Source organism: Haliotis asinina, chromosome 8, assembly GCF_037392515.1.
Source record: "Haliotis asinina isolate JCU_RB_2024 chromosome 8, JCU_Hal_asi_v2, whole genome shotgun sequence".
NCBI lineage: Eukaryota > Metazoa > Mollusca > Gastropoda > Lepetellida > Haliotidae > Haliotis > Haliotis asinina.
The window spans coordinates 60070239-60092873 of NC_090287.1; the positions used below are offsets into that span (position 1 = coordinate 60070239).

The 22635-nt window shown below is 36.8% G+C and overlaps 1 protein-coding gene across 1 annotated transcript in view; it reads right to left on the reverse strand.

The window, feature by feature from the left end:
- The window catches only part of LOC137295393 (inactive tyrosine-protein kinase 7-like), a 132357-nt gene that overhangs the window by 34573 nt on the left and 75149 nt on the right, over positions 1-22635 (reverse strand). The window contains exons 5-6 of the mRNA XM_067826732.1: positions 16014-16161; positions 14721-14851 (exon numbers count right to left, since the gene is read on the reverse strand). Of these exons, the coding sequence (XP_067682833.1) occupies positions 14721-14851; positions 16014-16161 (279 nt within the window). The remainder of the gene's footprint in view (positions 1-14720; positions 14852-16013; positions 16162-22635) is intronic.

Genomic DNA, 22635 nt, shown 5'->3' on the forward strand with positions numbered 1-22635 from the left:
CAATTACATGACAAAATTTGTTCACATGTGTCGAGTGTTTTTCTTCCAAATCTTGAGATTCCACCATCTCTGAAGGATCAAATAAATATGGCAGCAAGGTGAAAGAAGATGCACTAGCAGAAATGATCATGCCAGAATTAGGAGGTTCGACTTCAGGGCAATTTTCAGAATGTAGGCAAAAATGTAGGCCAGGTGGGGGAAATTACCTGCCATAGGAGCCAGAGAGTAGCTTGGACTGAAGGCGGACTCCTTGTCTCCCGAGACTGGGCTGTGTTTATTTGCGCGCTGCCATGAGCAAATATTCCTCTACATGTAGCTATTGTTTACAGTAACACTCATCTGCCTAAAACAACACTGGGTCTGATCTTCATATGTTTTGGTGTAGGCAAAAACAGGCCCTCAAAATTGCCAAAACTTTTTTGTCCAGGAAATGAAAATGATAAAATGATGCCTGTTCACGTACCAGCTTTACTTGAAGTTTAATTCACACGATACTCAGTACACAAAAAATGTTTTCGTGTAGTCGGACAGCCGAGATCCAGGTTCTGCAACATTTCTCTGTATCCGCTGAAACCCTTAGGGAGCTTCTTGACCTTTTATCAGTAATCTCAAAACTTCACCTAGGTCTCACACACATGACAAATGTATACTGATGCTTGCCAGAGATTTAGCTTACTTGGGTTTGTGTTATGTTTACGAGTTCAAAAACTCCCAAACAGACCCAGTGGCATTGTTTCATTCTTCATGCAGTATTTGTGTGAAAGAAATCCACATAATCAATATTTCCTTTCAGAAAATATTTTTGAAGGATAAAGAAATGGCTTTTTCTGAATTGAAGACGACTCTGGCCTCCATGCTGGGAGTCAGCAGTTTTGTATGTGTGGGACGTCTTGAGCTGCGTCTCACTTGATTTACAGCGAGATTAGCATCAGGGCAGCAGCAGCAAGCAGGGATTCTCTGCTAGCTCGTCTGAATCGTTTTGCACTGCTGTGAGACTAGTCACAACATCAAACTTCTTAAATCTTGGAAATGAAAGATGAATATTTAAGTAGGAGTATTTTATTAGCATTCTTAAAATAATCTCAACCACTTTCTTGGCTTGAAACTTTGAGGTTTTTTAAATTTGGTGCCTAATTTCATAATTCTGTGTGTCTCTACATAAGTGTGAATTGTGTATCCTTGCAACTCGAGTACCCATTATACAACCTAAAATGTACTTTATGTACAGTGGCAACTGAAAATAACAAAACTATACTGATGGCAATGAATATGATGACAAATGTGGTGTAACACATATTCTTTATTTAGATATCAGAGATCGTTCACCTATTAAATAAACCTTTGCCAATACCAACACATTGTGTGTCTAACTGACACTATAACACTTCTTTCAACACATTACTAAACAAGCAATATATCTTCTTCTTTGTAAATCCACATCCCAGTGTTAAAACCTAGAGATGAGATGGAAAGAAATATCAAGACTCACATAAGTCTTTGAATGAATATATTTTACAGAAAATTATAAAATGGACCCAAAGTAAAATAGTATCAAAATAATCTCGGACACTTTCTTCATGTTAGACCAGAAACTGTAGAATTCTAGACATGCATGGGATGATGGCTATATTGGTTGCAGGGTCTGTATAACAGACTAAACAAATCAGAATATCCAATATCTGCTCCTGATCACAGTAACAAAGAGATATCAAGTAAACTTAAGTTTCAATCCACATTTTGTTTAATGCCAAATTTGACAATATTAAAGCTATAACTGATGTGTAAATAAGTGAGTATAGACAATCCAGTGAATAATGTTCAGAGCAATGACTGATGCTAATGGATCAAATTGGCACCCTATCAACCAGATACCTGACACCCAATCAACCAGACACCTGACACCCAGTCAACCAGACGCCCAATCAACCAGATACCTGACACCTAAACAACCAGACACCCAAACAACCAGACACCCAATCAATCTGACACCCAATCAACCAGACACCCAATCAACCAGATACCTGACACCCAATCAACCAGACACCGAATCAACCTGACACCTGACACCCAATCAACCAGATACCTGACACCCAATCAACCAGATACCTGACACCCAATCAACCAGACACCTGACACCCAAACAACCAGACACCCAATCAACCTAACACCTGACACCAAATCAACTAGATACCTGGCACCCAATCAACCAAACACCTGACACCCAATCAACCAGACACCTGACACCCAATCAACCTAACACCTGACACCCAATCAACCTAACACCCAATCAATCAGACACCTGACACCCAATCAACCAGACCCCAAGCTAGATCACCTATTCCTTTTGGTCATCTTTTCCAGTGACCTTTGCTTGTGAGGGACCAATTTCAACCAGATGCTGTGTTAAACACATTCACTTCGATCATAAATCAAATATACCACTAGCTGAGTTGGGTGCGTTTTAACTTGCTACAGCTTCATACAGAAGGACACCAAAGGTGATGAAACCAGAGGGTCAATAATTGTATAACTTCATGATCAAATCTAGCTTTACCATAACTAACAATACTCACTTCACTTTGTAATCTTCAAGAAATTCTATCAAAATGAGACTGTTATATATCTGTGACTCTGTGACTGGGACTCTTAACTCTGACATCTACCCTGACCTAATTAAGATTACTCACAAGGGTTGCACGATTTCATTTGCAATTGCGATAGCCTATATCTCACCAGTTGAGTTCCCTGATCTATCTTGGATCCAGATGCTGACAGGCACATGTTTGATCAATATATTTCCTTGTTTCATTCCTATCTGTGTTTGGGAGGGTACTGACAATCTCTTGGCCTCATTTGCCACTTATTCACCAATCTTTGGCAATGTCGCAAATTAATCACATCGTCTGTCAATGTTTTTTTGCTACTTTCAGTATGTGAAGCATTATTTACTAGGAGACAAAGACGGTTGTAATTACACCTTGAGCTACTCGATCCTATCCCTAATTCCCGCAGACCTCGATTCACCTCTCCAACATTGATAGATGGCGCCATATTCACCAAGATAGATACAGGCAACCTTCCACTTTAATCACAAAGTCATTCTACAAGCACAGAAGTGGAAAAGATTGTTATCCTTCCTGGCGGGTATTGCCGATCCATGCCATGAATGGCAATTCAGTAACATCTTATAGATGTATTCTTGATTGAACCTGTCAGCCATCTTCTTTGCCTATTGCCATTCTTGACATCGGAAACTAATAGGGTGAACACTTACATTCACAATGTCTGTTTGTATTTCATATGCAGAATAATTGTAGGACACAAATATCACAAACTGTCAGTTTGTAAATTGAAAATATGAATGATTACAAAGTTCTGCTAAATCAGGTCCACATTTCCTTAATATGACTATTAACAGTATCACAAACCTGAGATATGTAGAACTAAATATCCGATACTGATGACATGCTAATGGTATTAATTATGCTTACATGAATGTTATAAGAGAATCTGTATGCAGTTGTTCACAGTTTGTGTCCATATTATTATAATATGTCTTTTAAAGCTTTGTTCACAAGGTTCAGTCACTGGATATATATATTCATAAAATATATTTGTTATAACATTTTCTGCGTCAGTTTGTGGGTGTGTCAAGTTGGCATATATTTAATCATAACCAGAAAATGAAGCCCACAGAACAATGAAACATTCTCTTGCAAATGTGTTGTCTTCTGTCAAAAGCAGGTTCAGGCATTCCTAACAAATCACTGATCATAAAACATGACTTCTCCGTTTCATCTTTTTGCATATACCCATGCTTCAGAGGAGAAAAAGATGGGAAACACAGATTAAAATATTACAGCTTCTTTGTAGGAAAAAACTAGGACTGGTATGAATTTCTAGATAATAACAAAACTCTTGTGGAAGAATAGCAGCATTATCCATATCCTCATGGTGTCACTGCTGTAGTCAGTGTAGCTTATCATCTGTTGAGCAGACGACAAAGTCAGCCATTGCAGCAACACCAACACCGAGTTAGGACATCGAACCATGCAATCATGACATTGTGCTCAATCATTAGAGAGGAACAGCTCTCCAACACTTGGGTACAGGGGTCAAGTGTTTTAATTTGCATTCATTTCAAACGAAACAGCTCCAATTAAATCCAAGCATAGTGGAGCCTTGTAATTGGTTGGTGTGTGAAAAGGTTTGGTATGTGTTACATAGGCCACTGATTCCTGGATTTGTCATCAGAGATAATCCCCTCTGCCAATCAACTGTGCCCAGTGATGCCACAGATAGACAACCAATCTAGGAATTGCTTGCAAAACCAAAATCTTTCTCGAAACTTTCATTTCCAGAGCATCATCAAATATGGACCAATATTTAAACCAATTAGGTAAAAATCCCCAAGAGAAATATCCATTTTCCCAAACCGCCTTTACGTGATTCAAAATTGTTGAAAGCTGCGTGAACGGTGACCTTGGTCCCTGTATACATTGTGGGATGACACAAAAGGGTCAACAAGGAGCAAAAGGTTAACCCTTTTTGTGTCGCAGTCAGGAAGGAAGAGTCAGATGACGGAGATGATGGTCGTGACTCATTCCCATTCAATTTCACATCATCTTACACCATTGCCATCATGACACACCTTGTCAATCATCTGGACGTCACCACCGGTCACTGCCCAACATGCTGACATAAGGAAATATTTTATCCCAAACTTCATTACACTATGGTCCTTTCCTGTCCGTAACTACTGTCGTATCTAACCATGGATACAAAATTACATGAATAATTGACCCTTTTCACACCTCCAAAGTCGCATCCAATACATTCCATGATGTACTTTTTTAGGCTTGTAAATCAGATGCTCATCTCAATACTTGACTTGAGGACCAGCACAGGACCCATATTTAAGAGGACCTTCTTGTTCAGGTTGAACCACGTGACTAGAATTTGCAAGAGTCATTCACGGGCATGCCTGTGGTGATATTGCTGTAATATTGATGTAATATTGCAAAAACTGATGCCAAGCCACACATTAAAATTCCAGGCGATATAGGCTAACTAATGAAAGATCGTAACAAAGATAATATGATTATTGTTTCTGGAAGCAATTTTGTTTCACAACCAGTGAAACCAGTACCTGTAGCAATACAGTATACGTAGGCATTCAGTATCTGTAGGCATTCAGTGACTGTAGCAATTCAGTATCTGTAGGAATTCAGTACCTGTAGCAATACAGTATATGTAGGCATTCAGTATTTGTAGCAATACAGTATCTGTCACAATTCCATATTTGCAGGAATTCGGTACCTGTAGCAATTCAGTATTTGTAGAAATACAGTATCTGTAGCAATTCAGTATCTGTAGCAATTCAGTATCTGTAGCAATTCAGTATTCGTAGCAATTCAGTATCTGTAGCAATTCAGTATTTGAAGCAATTCCGTATTTGTAGCAATTCAGTATCTGTAGCAATTCAGTATTTGTACCAATATAGTATCTGTAGCAATTCAGTATTTGTAGCAATACAGTATCTGCAGCAATTAAGTATTTGTAGCAATACAGTATCTGTAGCAATTCAGTATTTATACCAATATAGTATCTGTAGCAATTCAGTATATGTAGCAATTCAGTATTTGTAGCAATACAGTATCTGCAGCAATTAAGTATTTGTAGCAATACAGTATCTGTAGCAATTCAGTATTGGTCACATTACAGTATCTGTAGCAATTCCATATTGGTAGCAATACAGTATCTGTAGCAATTCAGTATTGGTAGCAATACAGTATCTGTAGCAATTCAGCATTTGTAGCAATTCAGTAGCTGTTGTAATTCAGTATGTGAACTGACCACCAGTAAACAATGAATTGGATGACAGGTCCACTGTCTCTGTATCTAAACTCAACAATTATCTTTTATCATAAATGAACACTGTGACAGAAGTCCTTCAGCTGTTCCACAAACCATATTAGCACCACTACTTGTTAAAGCATTGTGTAAGAGATACGATCACTTTGTCGATAACATCGCTTTGTTGAAAGAAGCAACGGGTGAATACCAACCTACCTAAAACATTACTGGCCATGGAATAACAAGGAATCAGCCATTTCAAACCGTATATATTTCCGTACCTGAAATACCAGCCTACTTTTGAACAAATCTTGTCTGAAGATCAGTCAGTGGGAGAAACACTCCATGTTCATTGGTCTGACGTGTGGGCCCACCTACATTAATGCCGACAGTTAAGACCCACTGTTACTCAAACCTTATCATTTCCACATCAAAAAAAAAAGCTTACAAGCAAGGCGATAAAATACAGGTTATAAGTGAGATCCACCTTGGGTGACTAAAAACTTACCATTTTTATGTAAGCAATTATTTCAACCTGATGCTTCACACTATGACATTTATGTTCCCTGAATGGAAAAAACATCCATAAATCACAGAGAAGAGACATTACTATAAGTAGATTATTATGAATGATGTGTACTGTCGCAACTTCATTAACGTGAACTTATACAATCTATAACTTAATGGTAATTAAGGCTACTCATTTCATGCAACAAATTAACCTTATCATTATGAATAAGAAACTATCATTTGCATACCAATGTTATAAGGTTTTGATTTGACATTCAAGGACCTTCATTCCGAATCTTATTTGTACCTTGTTTATATTCATTTAGTGCTATTACCTTCAAGAGTGATTAAACCATATATTTAAAGCCTGTATTTTTATTTCTACATCTAAAACAGGTCAAAAGTTATCAAACAGATTTCACTTTTAGATATGTGTATCTAAAAATAAAATAAAAAGTTGTATAACAACAACAGAAGTCAGTCTCTGTGAATGGACAAAATACTCATCTTTTTAAAGCTGTTTGCCAAAGTTGACTCACTACTGAAGTCAGTCATCAAATAAAATTCACTGATGTCAATCATTACAGAGTGTAAACATTCCTTTAAAACTGCCACTTCTCCTACAAAAGGAACTTGTCAATTTAAGAGCATTAACAGAGTTAAATAGACTTCATAGAAAAAATATGTTACATCAAACCCATTTTTTGTGTGCGTGTTATCAAAGCAAATCCGTACAGTTGTTACATGATATGAGTCTTTAGGAAAAACTTATCAGGAATATTTCACTTTGGGTGAAATTATTGTAAGAACTGCGATAATTTGAATGAGAGTGATGCTGATCAGTCTGACACCATGAGTGTCAAGTTTTACACAATCTTGTGTTCATCAAGTTTCCACAACCCACGTGCTGCTTCTCCTGAGGTATTCCTGTATGTGGTATCACTGCACTTTGTGGGAGTTATCCATGTGTTATCACTCATGTAATATATTGTAAATATTTTGACTCTTGGTGATATAGGATAAATCACATTGACATGCACGTTCAAATATTTCCGTTATGTAACTTCATAAAAATGCATTAAAGGGCACATGTCGTGGAAACATGTTCCACTGAAGGCCAGGAATGTGATCTGCTTGATAAGGCATTACTGAAGTTGTTCTAATAATATATTCCACACAACAAAGTCCAAACCAGTCATCCGCATTGAGAAGACGTACAGCTGACAGGAGATATATTTCTTGATTTCAAACATTTAATTGAATGTTAAAACAATCAAAGATTACCAATGATTGATGCTATGATGATCACTTTACTTCACTTTTTGGAACAATTCTCCAAAATATGGTGTTGGAATCCCCAAGACCGAGACTCATAGAGAAATAGCTGTAGCAGACGCTACAGTACCTACCTGTAGCAGCACATGAGCCGATATTTTTAGCAAAGCAAACATCTTTTGAAGACCGAATCTTAACAAGACTAGTTGCACAGCTAGCACTCTCCACTCGTCTGGCATTCCTTTCTTGACAGTGTAGTCTCTGAGGGAATATTACTAAAACATTCATATTCTAACGGAATAGGCGAAATACGAAACTGACTCATTCATCATCATGTAGCTCAACACTCTCACAACAAGATGGACGAAGGAATTTCACTCGGACAACTGATACTAACTGCCGACAAACAAATCACAGATACCCTGCATCGCTTCCGTACTTTGTCTTACAGGAAATCATTTTTAAATTTGATTTCATGTTTAATGTTTGGCTAAATACAAGAATTAAGGTTGAAGCAGAAAACTGAAAAAAATGTTGGCTAAGTACATCACTGGGCCTATAAGCTACACATTTGCTGGCTTGTAAACATTACATAAAAAACTTCCCCTAACACAAATGAAGGATTCCTGAACAGGCTTTAAAGCTCGTCCATCTTAGATCGCTAAATGAAAACAAGGATCATCAAAATACCTGAAAAGAAAATATTTGAACTCTTTCCAGGGAAAAAATGAGAAGACAAGCAGTCTTATTTTGGAAGCAATCAGTGTAAGATTCGCTCCTGTTCCAAGAAAAAGGTTAATCTAAAATCATTCTGCCACTCCCCCTTTCAACACCGCAGCTTATCTTATTTCCAGCAAATTACAGTCCGTCCATCCAGGAGTCAGTCCTAAATTGAACAGCTCAGATACAAGTCAGTCAGTTTGAATTTCACCGACCAAAGTTCACCTCTCAGACATTGAGACTACCAAAGGGGACATTTCCATCATTTCCACAAAATTGCTTTGAAAAGTTTTTGGAAAATTTAATTTTCTACTCAACATTCATGAAAGAAAAAGCTAGACAGGAGGGGACATCTTATAAATGACAGAGCATCTACTTCACCAAAGACACAACAATATTTCTTTCGACACAAAAATCACATTTAGAACACCCTGTACAACCAACCAGAATTCGAAGTTGAGTGTTTGATACCTTACCTAACACATCCAGTTACCTGGTTCCATTGTGTTTCTAATACTAGACTGGCAAGATAATAAAGTTGTAGACAACAAATTGGTGTTAGCATGTAGACAAGCTATGTGGCGTTTGTGGTTCAGTATATGACAGTGGTGCACTGCCTTCACAGGGAACCATGGAGCAGGATGTCACTCCACGCTACAACTAACTGGCATATGCACTTTGTCTGTGTCAGAGTAATGGCCTGCTTGTCGGTCTCCTTTCTAGTGCCGTATCCTGCCACTTTCCAACAGTTCTCAAGATGCATGTATACACATATATATCACGATGTATGGATGCACAGACTGCACACTGTCCAACAATCAATAGTGATAATGATGCATCTCCATGGCATTATTTTCAACTATAACAATGCTTAAAGTGCGCAATCTGATTATCTTCATCAACATTTTTAAATCATTAGAAGTTCCAGTTTTTTGCTTATTTCTTTTATTCCATAGAAATTCCATACAAGCTATTAATTTTCTACCATTCCACAAGAATTACTTATTTACTATGTTCCATCCAACATATATCATTCATCTAATATATTAATTTCCTACTATTTCACAACAAAAAATCACAAGCTTTTGTGTTTATTTATGATGTTTAATCTAACATTTTAATTTTCTACCCTCCCACAACAAAAAATTACAAGCAGTTCTGATAGTATACATCTAACGCATTTTAAAATCTTAACATTTGTTTTTCATTTATGAAATATGTATCTGTTACATGTCCTGATGATAAATGACAAGTTAATTGGTTTATATTTTTTCATCTTTAATATTTCACATAACGCTTCTTTCTTTCGGTTAATAGTAAATTATGTTTTTCTTATATTCTACAATGATGAATGACAAGTTTCCGAGAAGTAGGTGTTATCCGTGATAGCTCCTGACGTATCGTCTTTGAATCCAATTTACTGCCAAGTGAGATATAGAATGCTGTCACTTGTGGTATGCATAACCATCAGAATAGATATTGAGGGAATAGCTCAGACATTAGTGTAACATCTCCACGCTGGTAATTGCAATAAGAGAGTATGCTTGGTGCACCCTTTAGCTGCTGCCGAACCCTGACATAGAAGTCTTCATATGACATACAACCTCTATATACGCACTACCAGGAGGTACCTTGACCTGTCTTACACTGCTACAATTAGGACCCACATACCAAAACAGTGTAACAGTACTACAGAGGGCCAGTAATAGACAGTATGTAGGTTATCCCCCATTGTTCAGAACTGAAGCTGACTTTATACCTCATCCATAGACAGTATGTACAGTTGGTTATTCCATATTGCCTAGTTATGAAACTCACTTTAAATCCCAGTGCCACACAACTGACGTATTACACAGTCTACACCTTCAGGAAATATAATACTTTATGCGTGACAACTTCTTTAGTTAATAGTTCATATATTTGTTGTAAGTATCCATAAAGTATATACGTTCTTTAGTTAATAGTTCATATATTTGTTGTAAGTATCCATAAAGTATATACTTTCTTTAGTTAATAGTTCATATATTTGTTGTAAGTATCCATAAAGTATATACTTTCTTTAGTTAATAGTTCATATATTTGTTGTAAGTATCCATAAAGTATATACTTTCTTTAGTTAATAGTTCATATATTTGTTGTAAGTATCCATAAAGTATATACGTTCTTTAGTTAATAGTTCATATATTTGTTGTAAGTATCCATAAAGTATATACTTTCTTTAGTTAATAGTTCATATATTTGTTGTAAGTATCCATAAAGTATATACTTTCTTTAGTTAATAGTTCATATATTTGTTGTAAGTATCCATAAAGTATATACTTTCTTTAGTTAATAGTTCATATATTTGTTGTAAGTATCCATAAAGTATATACGTTCTTTAGTTAATAGTTCATATATTTGTTGTAAGTATCCATAAAGTATATACGTTCTTTAGTTAATAGTTCATATATTTGTTGTAAGTATCCATAAAGTATATACGTTCTTTAGTTAATAGTTCATATATTTGTTGTAAGTATCCATAAAGTATATACGTTCTTTAGTTAATAGTTCATATATTTGTTGTAAGTATCCATAAAGTATATACGTTCTTTAGTTAATAGTTCATATATTTGTTGTAAGTATCCATAAAGTATATACTTTCTTTAGTTAATAGTTCATATATTTGTTGTAAGTATCCATAAAGTATATACGTTCTTTAGTTAATAGTTCATATATTTGTTGTAAGTATCCATAAAGTATATACTTTCTTTAGTTAATAGTTCATATATTTGTTGTAAGTATCCATAAAGTATATACTTTCTTTAGTTAATAGTTCATATATTTGTTGTAAGTATCCATAAAGTATATACTTTCTTTAGTTAATAGTTCATATATTTGTTGTAAGTATCCATAAAGTATATACTTTCTTTAGTTAATAGTTCATATATTTGTTGTAAGTATCCATAAAGTATATACGTTCTTTAGTTAATAGTTCATATATTTGTTGTAAGTATCCATAAAGTATATACTTTCTTTAGTTAATAGTTCATATATTTGTTGTAAGTATCCATAAAGTATATACGTTCTTTAGTTAATAGTTCATATATTTGTTGTAAGTATCCATAAAGTATATACTTTCTTTAGTTTTCATCAACTACACCTTAATTGGATTTTGGTTGTTCCAAGGAATGTACAAATATTTCAGCTATATAACAACAAATATAAGCTGAAAACGGACACCCAATTAAGCGTTGCTACCTTTTCACAAACATTAAGTCCAGGAATGCAAGGAATCTTTATCATAGAATGATAAATTTGAATATCTCAAAACCTTTGATATTTCAGTGATGGCCCGACTTTGTTGTCAGTAGGACCAGGAACATATGACATGATTTCAATTTTGAAGATGTTTTCTTTCATAAAGCCAAAGATTTCAATAATGATAGTGCATCTGATCTCAAATCTTTCTTCATTACAAAGTTCAAAGAAAAATTAATCCCTACACTTATGATGAACAAGGGGTGACAGCTTGAAAGGATCACCTGGCTGTAAAACCTCAGGTAACTCAAGCGGGCATCGTTATCCCCCCAATTACCTGACAAAGGAAGCACCAATGACAAGGTGTTTATTCACCATTTATTTCACCTGTCCGTCTAGTCCAGGTAAGCCTAGACTTGAAGGTATTTATTGAGCCACTGCAGGCTGGACACTGAGTGGACAGGTAATAAGTGGTCATTAGCTAGCCAACGCTTACCTGTCCATTATAATTATTTATTGCGTCTACCTAAGTGAACATCATAATAAACACTAACATGTCCAACATGCTGCAACAAGGACATGCTCCCATGATAAATATTACCATACAACTGCTATTATGTACCATACACATTCTGCACACAAAAACATTCTGAAGTAGTTACAGTAAAATACCAACACACAACAAATCAAATATGTTAGAGATCATAAATATGTTTTTGGATATGTCTTTGTAGTTGAAGAACTGATAAAAATATCTGCAAAAATACAAATGATCCATTAATTTTTATGCACCAAATAACATGTCAAAATAAATATTAAAACGAATGAATATTTCTTATATCCAACAAATGAAATAAGTTCTAAAAGCACCATAAATGAAGCATACATCATTATATTTTATAAAACATGGTTTCCGCAAACTGCCTTTTAATTTATTTGCATAATACTCTGTTCCCAAGGCACTGAAACCAACTCAAGTTAACTTTGTAAGGATTGAACAAAATAATTGATTTTCATTTTACAAAGTGTAAAGGAATGTTGCCTTTGTTCGCAAGGAGAATATCATTTGTAATCAATCTTTAAATCATATTACCTTTTTTATTTCAGTTATTTTTTATTTAACAAAAGTACCATGAAGCATCTCTGCAACACCTAGCTTAACACAGCTTACACTTCAAAGAGCATCTCCTCATCAGACATGTTAATTTCCATGTTGTTGGGAAATAAATTTAAATTTTGTTGACATATCATATTGTCTGGTGATAGTGTTGAATCTGGGGTGGATTTAGTCAACACTTCCATCATGAATAAGACATGAGTGCCATCTCAGAGTGCAGCTATAATCGTTTGCTTCAAAAGAATGTTCACATCTGTCTGTAAATGTTTAAACACCATCGTCTTTATTTGAACTTCTTCAGGAAAAAATACGAGCAGTTTCATAATAAACTGGTCTAAGGTCTTGTAATTGTTACATTTCCTTAATTCCAAATACGAATCCTCTTTAATAAATATTTCATGAACCCCACAAGCTGAAGAACCATTTTACATCTCTGGAGGCGATGGACCAACATTGCCGATCTCTCCTGATTTATGCAATGAAGACCACCAGTGTCTGTAAATCATTATGAAGAATGACAATATTCACATAAACGAAGAACAAATTTCTTTACAGGGACCATATTCTTCGATGGAATTATGGAATAAATGTCAGAAAGAAACAAACGAGCCTGCCTCTCATAATTGCTAAGTGACGTGAATGAGGCGTTGTTCACTGACGCTTTTGTTTGAAAATCAATCTCACAAACCCGTGCTCGGTTTAGGAAATAAGACATTTTGTCACTAAGAATGCTTCAGCTCACACCATCCACAATAGAACTAGTCAAAACTGCTGACATTGAAATATAAAATGCTACTTTCTTGTTACAAAGCCATCAATAGTGAAAACAGTTATTTCTCGGGTGCTCAGCCAAAGATTACTTCGACTGTTTCTTCGTATCAGACACAGAATCACAAATCTGTGATTGTATCTATCAAATTTGTAATGTAACCAACTAAAAGAATGCTGCTTCCAGTGATATCATTCCGAGGAGATCCCAAGCACACATTAAAGGGAATTGGCCACTTCCCCGATCAAACACACATGAACAATGAAGTTATCTCCTTGCTAGGAAACAAGTTAATCATACTGGTCATCAATTATTTATTTCAAATTAAGCTTTTTTCCCATCCGTTTCATTAAAAAAAGTAGTTCCATCTGTTATGGAAAACTCCTTAATCCTCACATTAAGGGGGGTTAGGGGTAGTGTCAGGGTTAGGGTGGCAGATACACTCACATGCAGGGTTTTATTCTCACAAGTCACACATTGATTTCTCGCTCACTTTGTCATATTTGTGACAAACACTCTTAGTGAGGGAAGGAATGAGGTCACGAGTGAGTTTGTTTTAACTGTGCTCAGGGCAATATTTTAGGGATATTAAGACGGAGGCTGAGAAAGAGAGAAAGCATGAGGTGGCACAGATCTTTATTGTTTGTTGTTAATGTAACACATCAGCATTACTCCAGTTATATGACAACCAGTAAATAATCAGGTCGTGATTGATATTGTGAGCAAGGATTGATTCTCTTGGGTATAAAACTTGTAACAAAGTCACCAAGCCTGACTACCAAATAAAACGTGAGTTACCTTCCCTTGATGGGCATAATCTACCCCTGAATTTATACAAAGGTTTAAATAGCTTTGTTCATCTATTTATTTAATAAATATTTCACCTCTTAAAGGAAAAATCAATATTTTACATTAAGCACGTTTGTATGAGACAGGAAATGTTTCATCCAGCTTTCATCCTAACATCTTCACCATCGGTGTAACATTAGATGTTGAGGGTGCACTATCAGCTGAATGAGATGAAGCTAGGAAGAGGCTCCTTGTGGGTTTTGTGTACAACCTACTTGCACACACAACCCATAAAGGGCCTCTTGTAAAAGTGCTAAGACTATTGTCTGCCAAATAATGGGTTATACTAGTCAGTGTTCTCCTACACACGCCCACAAAGCATCCCAGGACTTGGACTGTTGTGTTGAAATACACAGACTACAAAGGTAGTAGCAAGACTATACTTACACACAAGTACCAGCTCTGAGGTGAAGGTCTGGGCAGGCTCCTTGTCACTGAGGCCTTCACATCGGTAGCTCCCTTCATCTGCTGCTCGAACTTTCGGAAAATAAAGCGACCCATTGTTGTAAACCTTGTGTCTGAAACAAAACAATATCTTCCTGAATATGCTGCACTGTTATTACAAAACCTTTTAGGCAATTAAAGTATATACGTAATGGAACACAAAATCTTGAATACTTGAATTCTTATAACATACACACAAAAGAAAGAAATATCTGATGAAATATATGTTGCCTCAGGTGTTTCTTTTCGCGAAAGCACATTTCTTTAGCTTTCACCAGATCATGTTTTTGATAAGCATTTAGAAGAGATGAAACATTTATAGATAAAATGTCATTGTTGTTTGTAATGACAATTCAGGGCTGCATGTTGCCCCTCCTCGGGTGTGTATTGACGTAACTCAGTATTTAGCACCTTTAAGAATAGAAACGGGCAGATATACAAATTTAAATGTTAAGGATAGAGTTGCTTCAAATGGAATGAATTTATGGACAATGACGAGCACATTTCATTACAGCGTCCCTTATATGATGATTTTAGAATAGCTTCTTTTACCAATGTTATGGTTGAAGAGTCCAATGTTTTAACATCTTCAAACAACAAAAAGTTGTGTCCTTTTCCTATCTTACTGAGAAAACCTGCTTTCAAAGCTACAACACAGAAAATATATTTTATATGGAGAAACAGTCACCTTTATACATAAATGTATACATAGTTAATGTTTTTACCATCTCTCATAACTTGAATAAAACTCGTGCTGTACCATTTTCTTAATGTTCAAAGTCTTATGTCAGTATATATATTCATTGTAAGATGTACAGGAGGGAGACATGTCTGTCTGTCCATCCATCCATCCATCCATCTGTGAGATGAAGGGGCAAGAAGCAGCCCATAGATGTTGTTAGAAACTGTAAAGAACTTGCTATCCATAAATCTCTCAAGTCTTAACTTGATCAATATATCAAATTAATGTGCTTGTAAATGTCTGAAGACATGATCTCAGCCTGAGTTTTGTTGTTCCATTGATCCAAACTCATTACAGCAGATCCAAGCTACTATGTTTCTATGATATGAAGGAATTACAATCAACAAATAAAAACTGATACATATTGAAAAGTAGTAACTGAGAAATGTGCATCAATATACCCTGAACGGTTAATGATTTAGTGTCTCATGGAAGCTATCAGTAGTTGATTAGACACAATAAGATATCAAATAGAGGATATTTATTGCCAGTACCTGGATGTGTTGGACAGTTTTTCGTAGTTGGAGAACCAATCGATTCGGCTTGCCCCTCGGAATGCGCAATCCAGACGGGCGGGGCTGTTCTTTAGGACCAGTTTATATGCTGTGAATCGATCCTCCAATAAATGCGGGGTATTGGGAGCTGTCGATAAGACAAAAAATGCAATTAATCATTGTAAAATTTCTGCAAAATTAAAGAATATTGATCAAGGAAATTAAGTTTCCCATTTAGATCCCGTGTTTATGCAAAGAGGTGCCTGGCTCGGAGATTCAAGGCAGGAGGGTAACATGTCAGGAAAACGCCCCTTAATAACTGTTGAATGACTTTATGCTAATCTGGGTAAAATTAAAGATGTGCTGGATAACATGGGCCATTATATACGTGAGAGGACTGTTGTGAAGCAGACAGGCTCTGAGCCTTGCAGTCACTGCATGGACTTCCACCCAACGAGATCGGGTCTATTGCCACAGTTTTATTAACCATTCACAGAGAAAAGGCATAAAATGTGAAAAAAGACCTGAGAGTTTACTTTGTAATGAGCTAGCATGGTTCATGCCGAGAATGTTAAGTGGTTGTATATTGCAAGGGGGAATATGTGATTTATCGCACAGGCAGTGCGAACAGACCCGCATCCTTAGGGCACCTGCAAAGTGGCCAAATGCATCTAAATATCACAAATACAGTCATAAACCCCTCCCTTGAGCAAACCTTATGACATGTGTCAGATGATAGCTCACAGCAAGAACACCCTTTTACAATCGGACATACTTTGATTGAGACCTACTCATCCACATGTACAAGTTAACCATTGTAACATATACCCTAGGGTAACAAATCAAAATGACAAATTTCACATTACTCCATCAGCGACCCCATTCCGGCTATTCATGCAAAATTTGATTCTTGATCAATAACCGAGGACACAGGATCATAGCCACGAATAAAAAGATCAACGATGCTATATTACCATAATTTGATTTTTCATGATAAAAAATATATTGAATGATTCCCCTGTTTCATATGACAAGCAGCCCACTCAGTTCAATTAATCATCCCCTGTTTCCTGATTGAGTTTTACCTTCAATATTCCATATCAATGCATGCAATTTAAACCTCACTAAATTTCCTACAGAAAGAAAATGCTGAATTTTTACGAAAACTGGCGTCTATTTTGCCGCCTTGTTAACCCTCTACTTGGGGTCTCTCCACGTCGCTTCACAGCCCCCTTCTATCAATCATATTTGGAAATTGCTCAGGACCAATGTAAAATGGCAACAGAAAAACTGTGTGCAACTTGTTGCTATAATTTATGAACATGGACGTCAGGTTAGCAACAATTAGCCATCAATCTGTGTTAGCGATGCCTTTATTTCCAATCTGACCAACCAGGCTGATGCGAAGATGCAGTAATTAGAAAATTTGAAAAAAAGTCTCATTCCTTTTGAACTGCTTCTTATGAGTAATGGCGAGCTCGGAGGAAAACATGTTCCAACGAGTTTGCCAGTTCTGTCCATTTTGACAGATTAATTTCTTAATGACACATTCTCCATTGTTTGTTTACATCATTAGTCAATTTGATATGCTTCATGTTTCTGAAAATTGATTTCATATCTCAAAAGAAGAACTTTCATGGTTCAAAAAATAAATTTCATTGAAATTAAAGTTACATGGCGTTACGAGCATGGTCTGCTGATCACGAAAGATGAGAAAATTGACATCTTGTCCACCAGTAGTAATCACACTTTTAACATTTGTACAAAGTTCTATATGATTAGAGTCCATAATGACAGGCATATTTTGAAGGCCTCTATCAAGTGAATAACATCCAAATTGTGACCATCAGCTGCATACCAAGCGTATGATTCTTAGCACTGATGATCATGGTTTCCTCTCCATCAACAGAACTGCTCTACAATGGTGCCTTCACATTTCCAATCATGGTTTTACCGACCATGAAAACAATTGGACAATATTTTAAGTGTTCCTCTGAGAAGTAAGTGCTAGTGACCCAACAGCACTAAGTCCACTGCCCACATATGCTTATCAGGGTTTACTGACAGCAAACCCAGTGTGTTCAGATTTGGCTAATTAAGCATACAGTAGACCTACAAGATGGATGGAGGAGGGGAGGAATGTAAACATTGTTGTTGGTATGGCCAAGAATCCTGGTTCAGAACTTGGCAACAGATGGGGTGCAAGGGCACAGGCTCCTTAATGGTGGCACTAGGTTCTGTTGTCAGTGTTTGCAATGGCTTGACTAATTTCATTCGGTAAAGAAACGTAAATTACAGATGTAGGAGGTGCAGAGAGTTGCTGTTGAATGAGTGAAGAGATTGAAATGGTGCAGTCAGTTAGAATGAGCACTGAAAACTGAAATGATGCAACTCGTTACAATAAGCAACATTGCAACCATTTAGAGCAAGTACAAAGGACTGTTGTAATACAACCAGTTGGACTGAGAATAGTAGCCTGCATCTATGGAACCAGACAGATTGAGCACAGAAGATTTCAATTTTGCAGTCAGTTTGACTGAGCATAGAAGATTACAATGGACCAACCAGGTAGACTGAGCACAGAAGACTGCATCAGTTCAACCAGTTAAAATGAGCACAGAAGATTACAATGGTGCAATGAATGACAATGACAACAGAAGACTGAGGTTACAGCAAGCATTAAAGATTGCAATGGTGCAGCCAGTTAGCCAGAGCCTAGGACAGAATGGTAGAACCAGTTGGACTGAGCACAGAAGGTGGATCTCTCTACACCTGGTATGGCAGCACACCATATGACGATGGAGATTACCTTCATTGGGGCAACAGATACAGGGAAAGCCTGCACAACACAACACTGCTGGTCAGAGTTTCGGTATGGTCAGTGCCACAAGGGTGACTGGGTGTGAAATAGAGCTGATCCTGATGTAGATGAGTCTGATAGCGGTCAACAACTCAATTAACATGGCTTTGATGCTGGGACCTGAGCTGGCCACTCTGGTTTGAGGTATGTCTCCATACAGACAGCAGGACCAAACTTATCACACACATGATTGCCTGCAGTTCCATATTGTACAGATCACTGGTACGTATCTCCTAACTAGGGAATAACGACATGTTGTTGTATACAACAGGAATTGAAAGAAGAGTTTACCCAGTCACACAGATGGTACATCATTACATGCCAGAGGTAGGTAGGGAGTTGGGATTTTATCCTAGTTTTTGAACATAAAGCTATGTAGGTGCCCACCTGGTGAAATCCAAAGTGTCCTAAGTTTATTAGGTGACCATTGAAACTCTGGTGTAAATGGATGAAAATAAACTGTGCACTCCTCCTTTCTCAAAGCTGTATCTGCCTCCGTTAATGGTGTTGACACTCCACATCCAGTATGAAACTGGGATTTAAACCAATGATACAGGATATATCCTAGCTGACTGTGTACCACAAACCACATGACCACCTTATGTAACTTATGAACTAATAAATGTCATATTGTTGTATCAATTCACATGCTGATAAGATATAAATTCATTACCCCCTACAACAATTTTAATGAATTGCGGCAAGAAATATTGCTTATTAATTATTATTTAATATCTCATTACCCAAATTACCCATTTTTCAAGACAGTGAAGGTAACAGATTTTGGTAAATATGTCTCATAAATTGATATTATAAGTTCCTGACCAAGTTGTGCTCCAGTGGCCTCTGGTCTCTAGGGTTCACTCAATCAGACAACAATAAACAAGTGATTGGCAGAAATCAATGGGGAGCCGAGCTAAAGACGGCAAATGATCCTGATTGTATCTGGTCATGTGATTAGATTCCAGAAATCACTGACCACTCGCTGACTATTCCCCTGAACGGGTAACACATCTGTGTAATCATAAGGAGCTATGGGGCCATATTGATGACAAGATCCAACACTGCCAGGCGTTCCTGTGGACAGCTGATGGGTACAGAAGGAGTAGACATGCATACTGAGGCAAGACACTGAATGCGAAGTACTGGAGGGCAACATAGGACAAACAAACCACTTTCATAACAGTCATAGAGTATTTCCCTCACTTTCATAACAGTCTCAGAGTATTTCCCTCACTTTCATAAGTCTCAGAGTATTTCCCTCACTTTCATAACAGTCTCAGAGTATTTCCAGCTATAACCACATTGTAAGTGGAAAAGAGTTCACACTGGATCATCACCATCATCATCAGGAGCAGCAGCAGTAGCATCACCACCTTCATCAGTATCACACTCATTCTTATCACCACTGCACTGAAACCATCATCATCATCATCATCATCATCATCATCATCATCATCATCATCATCCCACACAATTTCTATCATCATTATCAACATACCTACCAACTGCCTTTACAGATCTTCACTGAAACTTACAAGTTACGTCTGCCTCTGTACAGAGATGACTTCAAATACGACATTGTTTTGGTTGTCCCATTCTCTTAGCAAGGAAGGGAGGTAACTACTCACAACCTAAAGTGCCTCCTGAAACTTTCTCTTGGTCATTGTTTGGACCACTACTGGCGGCACACTTTTCTTGTAAACTATTGTTGAAATAGTATTTAAAAAAAAACCTGATTACATGTTTGGTTTTATCACAATTACATGTCAAATGAGAAAATGACCTGTATTAAACTCGCTATTTATCACTGCCAATAAATCCCACTAGCCTCTGCTATGATTGTAGTTACAGGTTACGAATTCTTTTGAGAATGTATACAACTCACTCTCCCTCTGTAAACATTTCTTGACCACAATCAACCTCCTCCAATCAAAGCAACAATGCCTGACGATGACCCTTACCACGATGCCCTGCACAACAGTTGCTACATAGGCATAACAACATAACAACGTCGCAGGTCACCGTGGGGTCAGACATCAATGTCGTTATCTCCTACCATTCTCACTCCATGTTCTGATAGATTGCCAGGATTCCAGTCTAGGACAAAATGTTAGCCCTGATTCCACGGGAGAGGTTAATTACTAAAACAACCAGTACACTTCAAAGCTTCATCCATACCTCAAGTAATAAGCTCCCCACTAATTAACATTTAATTAAATATGTGCTGGCCAAAATTCCATCTGTATCAGTGATATGGACTTCAGAAGAATACATCGCAATTTGGAAATGTGGCCTTGATTGAAGGGAGGCAACCAACATTTCACTCCAGAATGTTAGAATTTCACCTAATTCTACCTAATCACAGCAAGTCTACAGTACATTAGTGTGAAACTAACAACTCTGGTATATAATCATTTGTGGAGACAAAGTTTGGTCATTAGTCCGAATGATGATCTATCTAGGACATTCATCTAAACTATATATTTTTCCCCTAATCATGATTCCTTCCTAATGGAGCAACTTGGTTTAGTCTAAAGCACAAGCGAAAGTTTCTAAGGCTGTGTATAATTATATGCAAAGATGCTGATATTCTGATGAACAACAACACAAATTAACTCTCATTTGAATAATTTCCCACAAATGTTGCAATGGGAGTAACATATCTGTAACCAATCACACTGCACAGAGGGAGATTTGTTTCTTATTATAATAATTTCAGCAAACTGTGGGACTTAATTGTGGTGATCCTGAATAATTGGATAATTTGACACTAATATCGTGGAGGATTGAACTAAGTCTTTGCACTGGCTACAATGTGTACAGATAACCCACATCCAACATGGAATTGATCTGAATTGTATGAGAGACTACTGAGAGCACAAGCAGATCTTGTAGTCAATATCTTACACTAATCTTTACTCTTTGAATATACATAATTTTGATTGTAACATATAAACCCATTTAAACTGAAAAAGAGCCCAAGGGTGACTAGAGATTCAGAACCTGGAGAAATCTAGACTTGCTTCATTTAGAGCTTTAGCACTGCAGGGAGGGTCAGGCTGTAGGGTAAATAATGCAGTTCAGGGTCTGCGAGACAAACTTTCTGAATGATTACTTTCACATGACTTAAGTTTATACTTGTCACTTCTTGTTTCTTTCTTCTTGTCATTTTCTTTAACAACCACACAATTTATCTGGTTCCTAGTTTATATATACTTCTCATTCACACAATGATCAAAAGTCATATCTCACAATCTTTATGAAGGGTACATGTGAATCTTCTCCAATGACACTACTGAATTAATTCCTCTTAACTGTAGTTTGTTCAGGATTATCGCCGAAAGCTTTTCATCTATTTGCTAACCCTTTTTTACTTACATGACAAATTCATGTGAAAAAATACCTACTAAATAATGAACAGTGTACACTAGCGGCTCCCGTGTTTTCTTCTTCACAGCTCTGCAGCATGTGTAAAAATACAAGCCTGAAAGAATCTTATCATGAACATCACCAAAATTTTTGAAATCTCAAACCACAGTGCCTGGTGTTGTGTTCAGCTATCAACTATGACTCAAGATTTAGACTTGTAATCACTTGTCATCTAAACCCACAACCTTCCCTCTTAAACATGTCTGAGTACGTTCACCCATCTACACTGTCACATGCACAAGTTCTGACTTCAGACAGCCAACCTCTCTCCCCTATTGATTTCATGCAAGGTGACTTTGTTTACAAAGTCCAATTGTTTAGGAGACAATG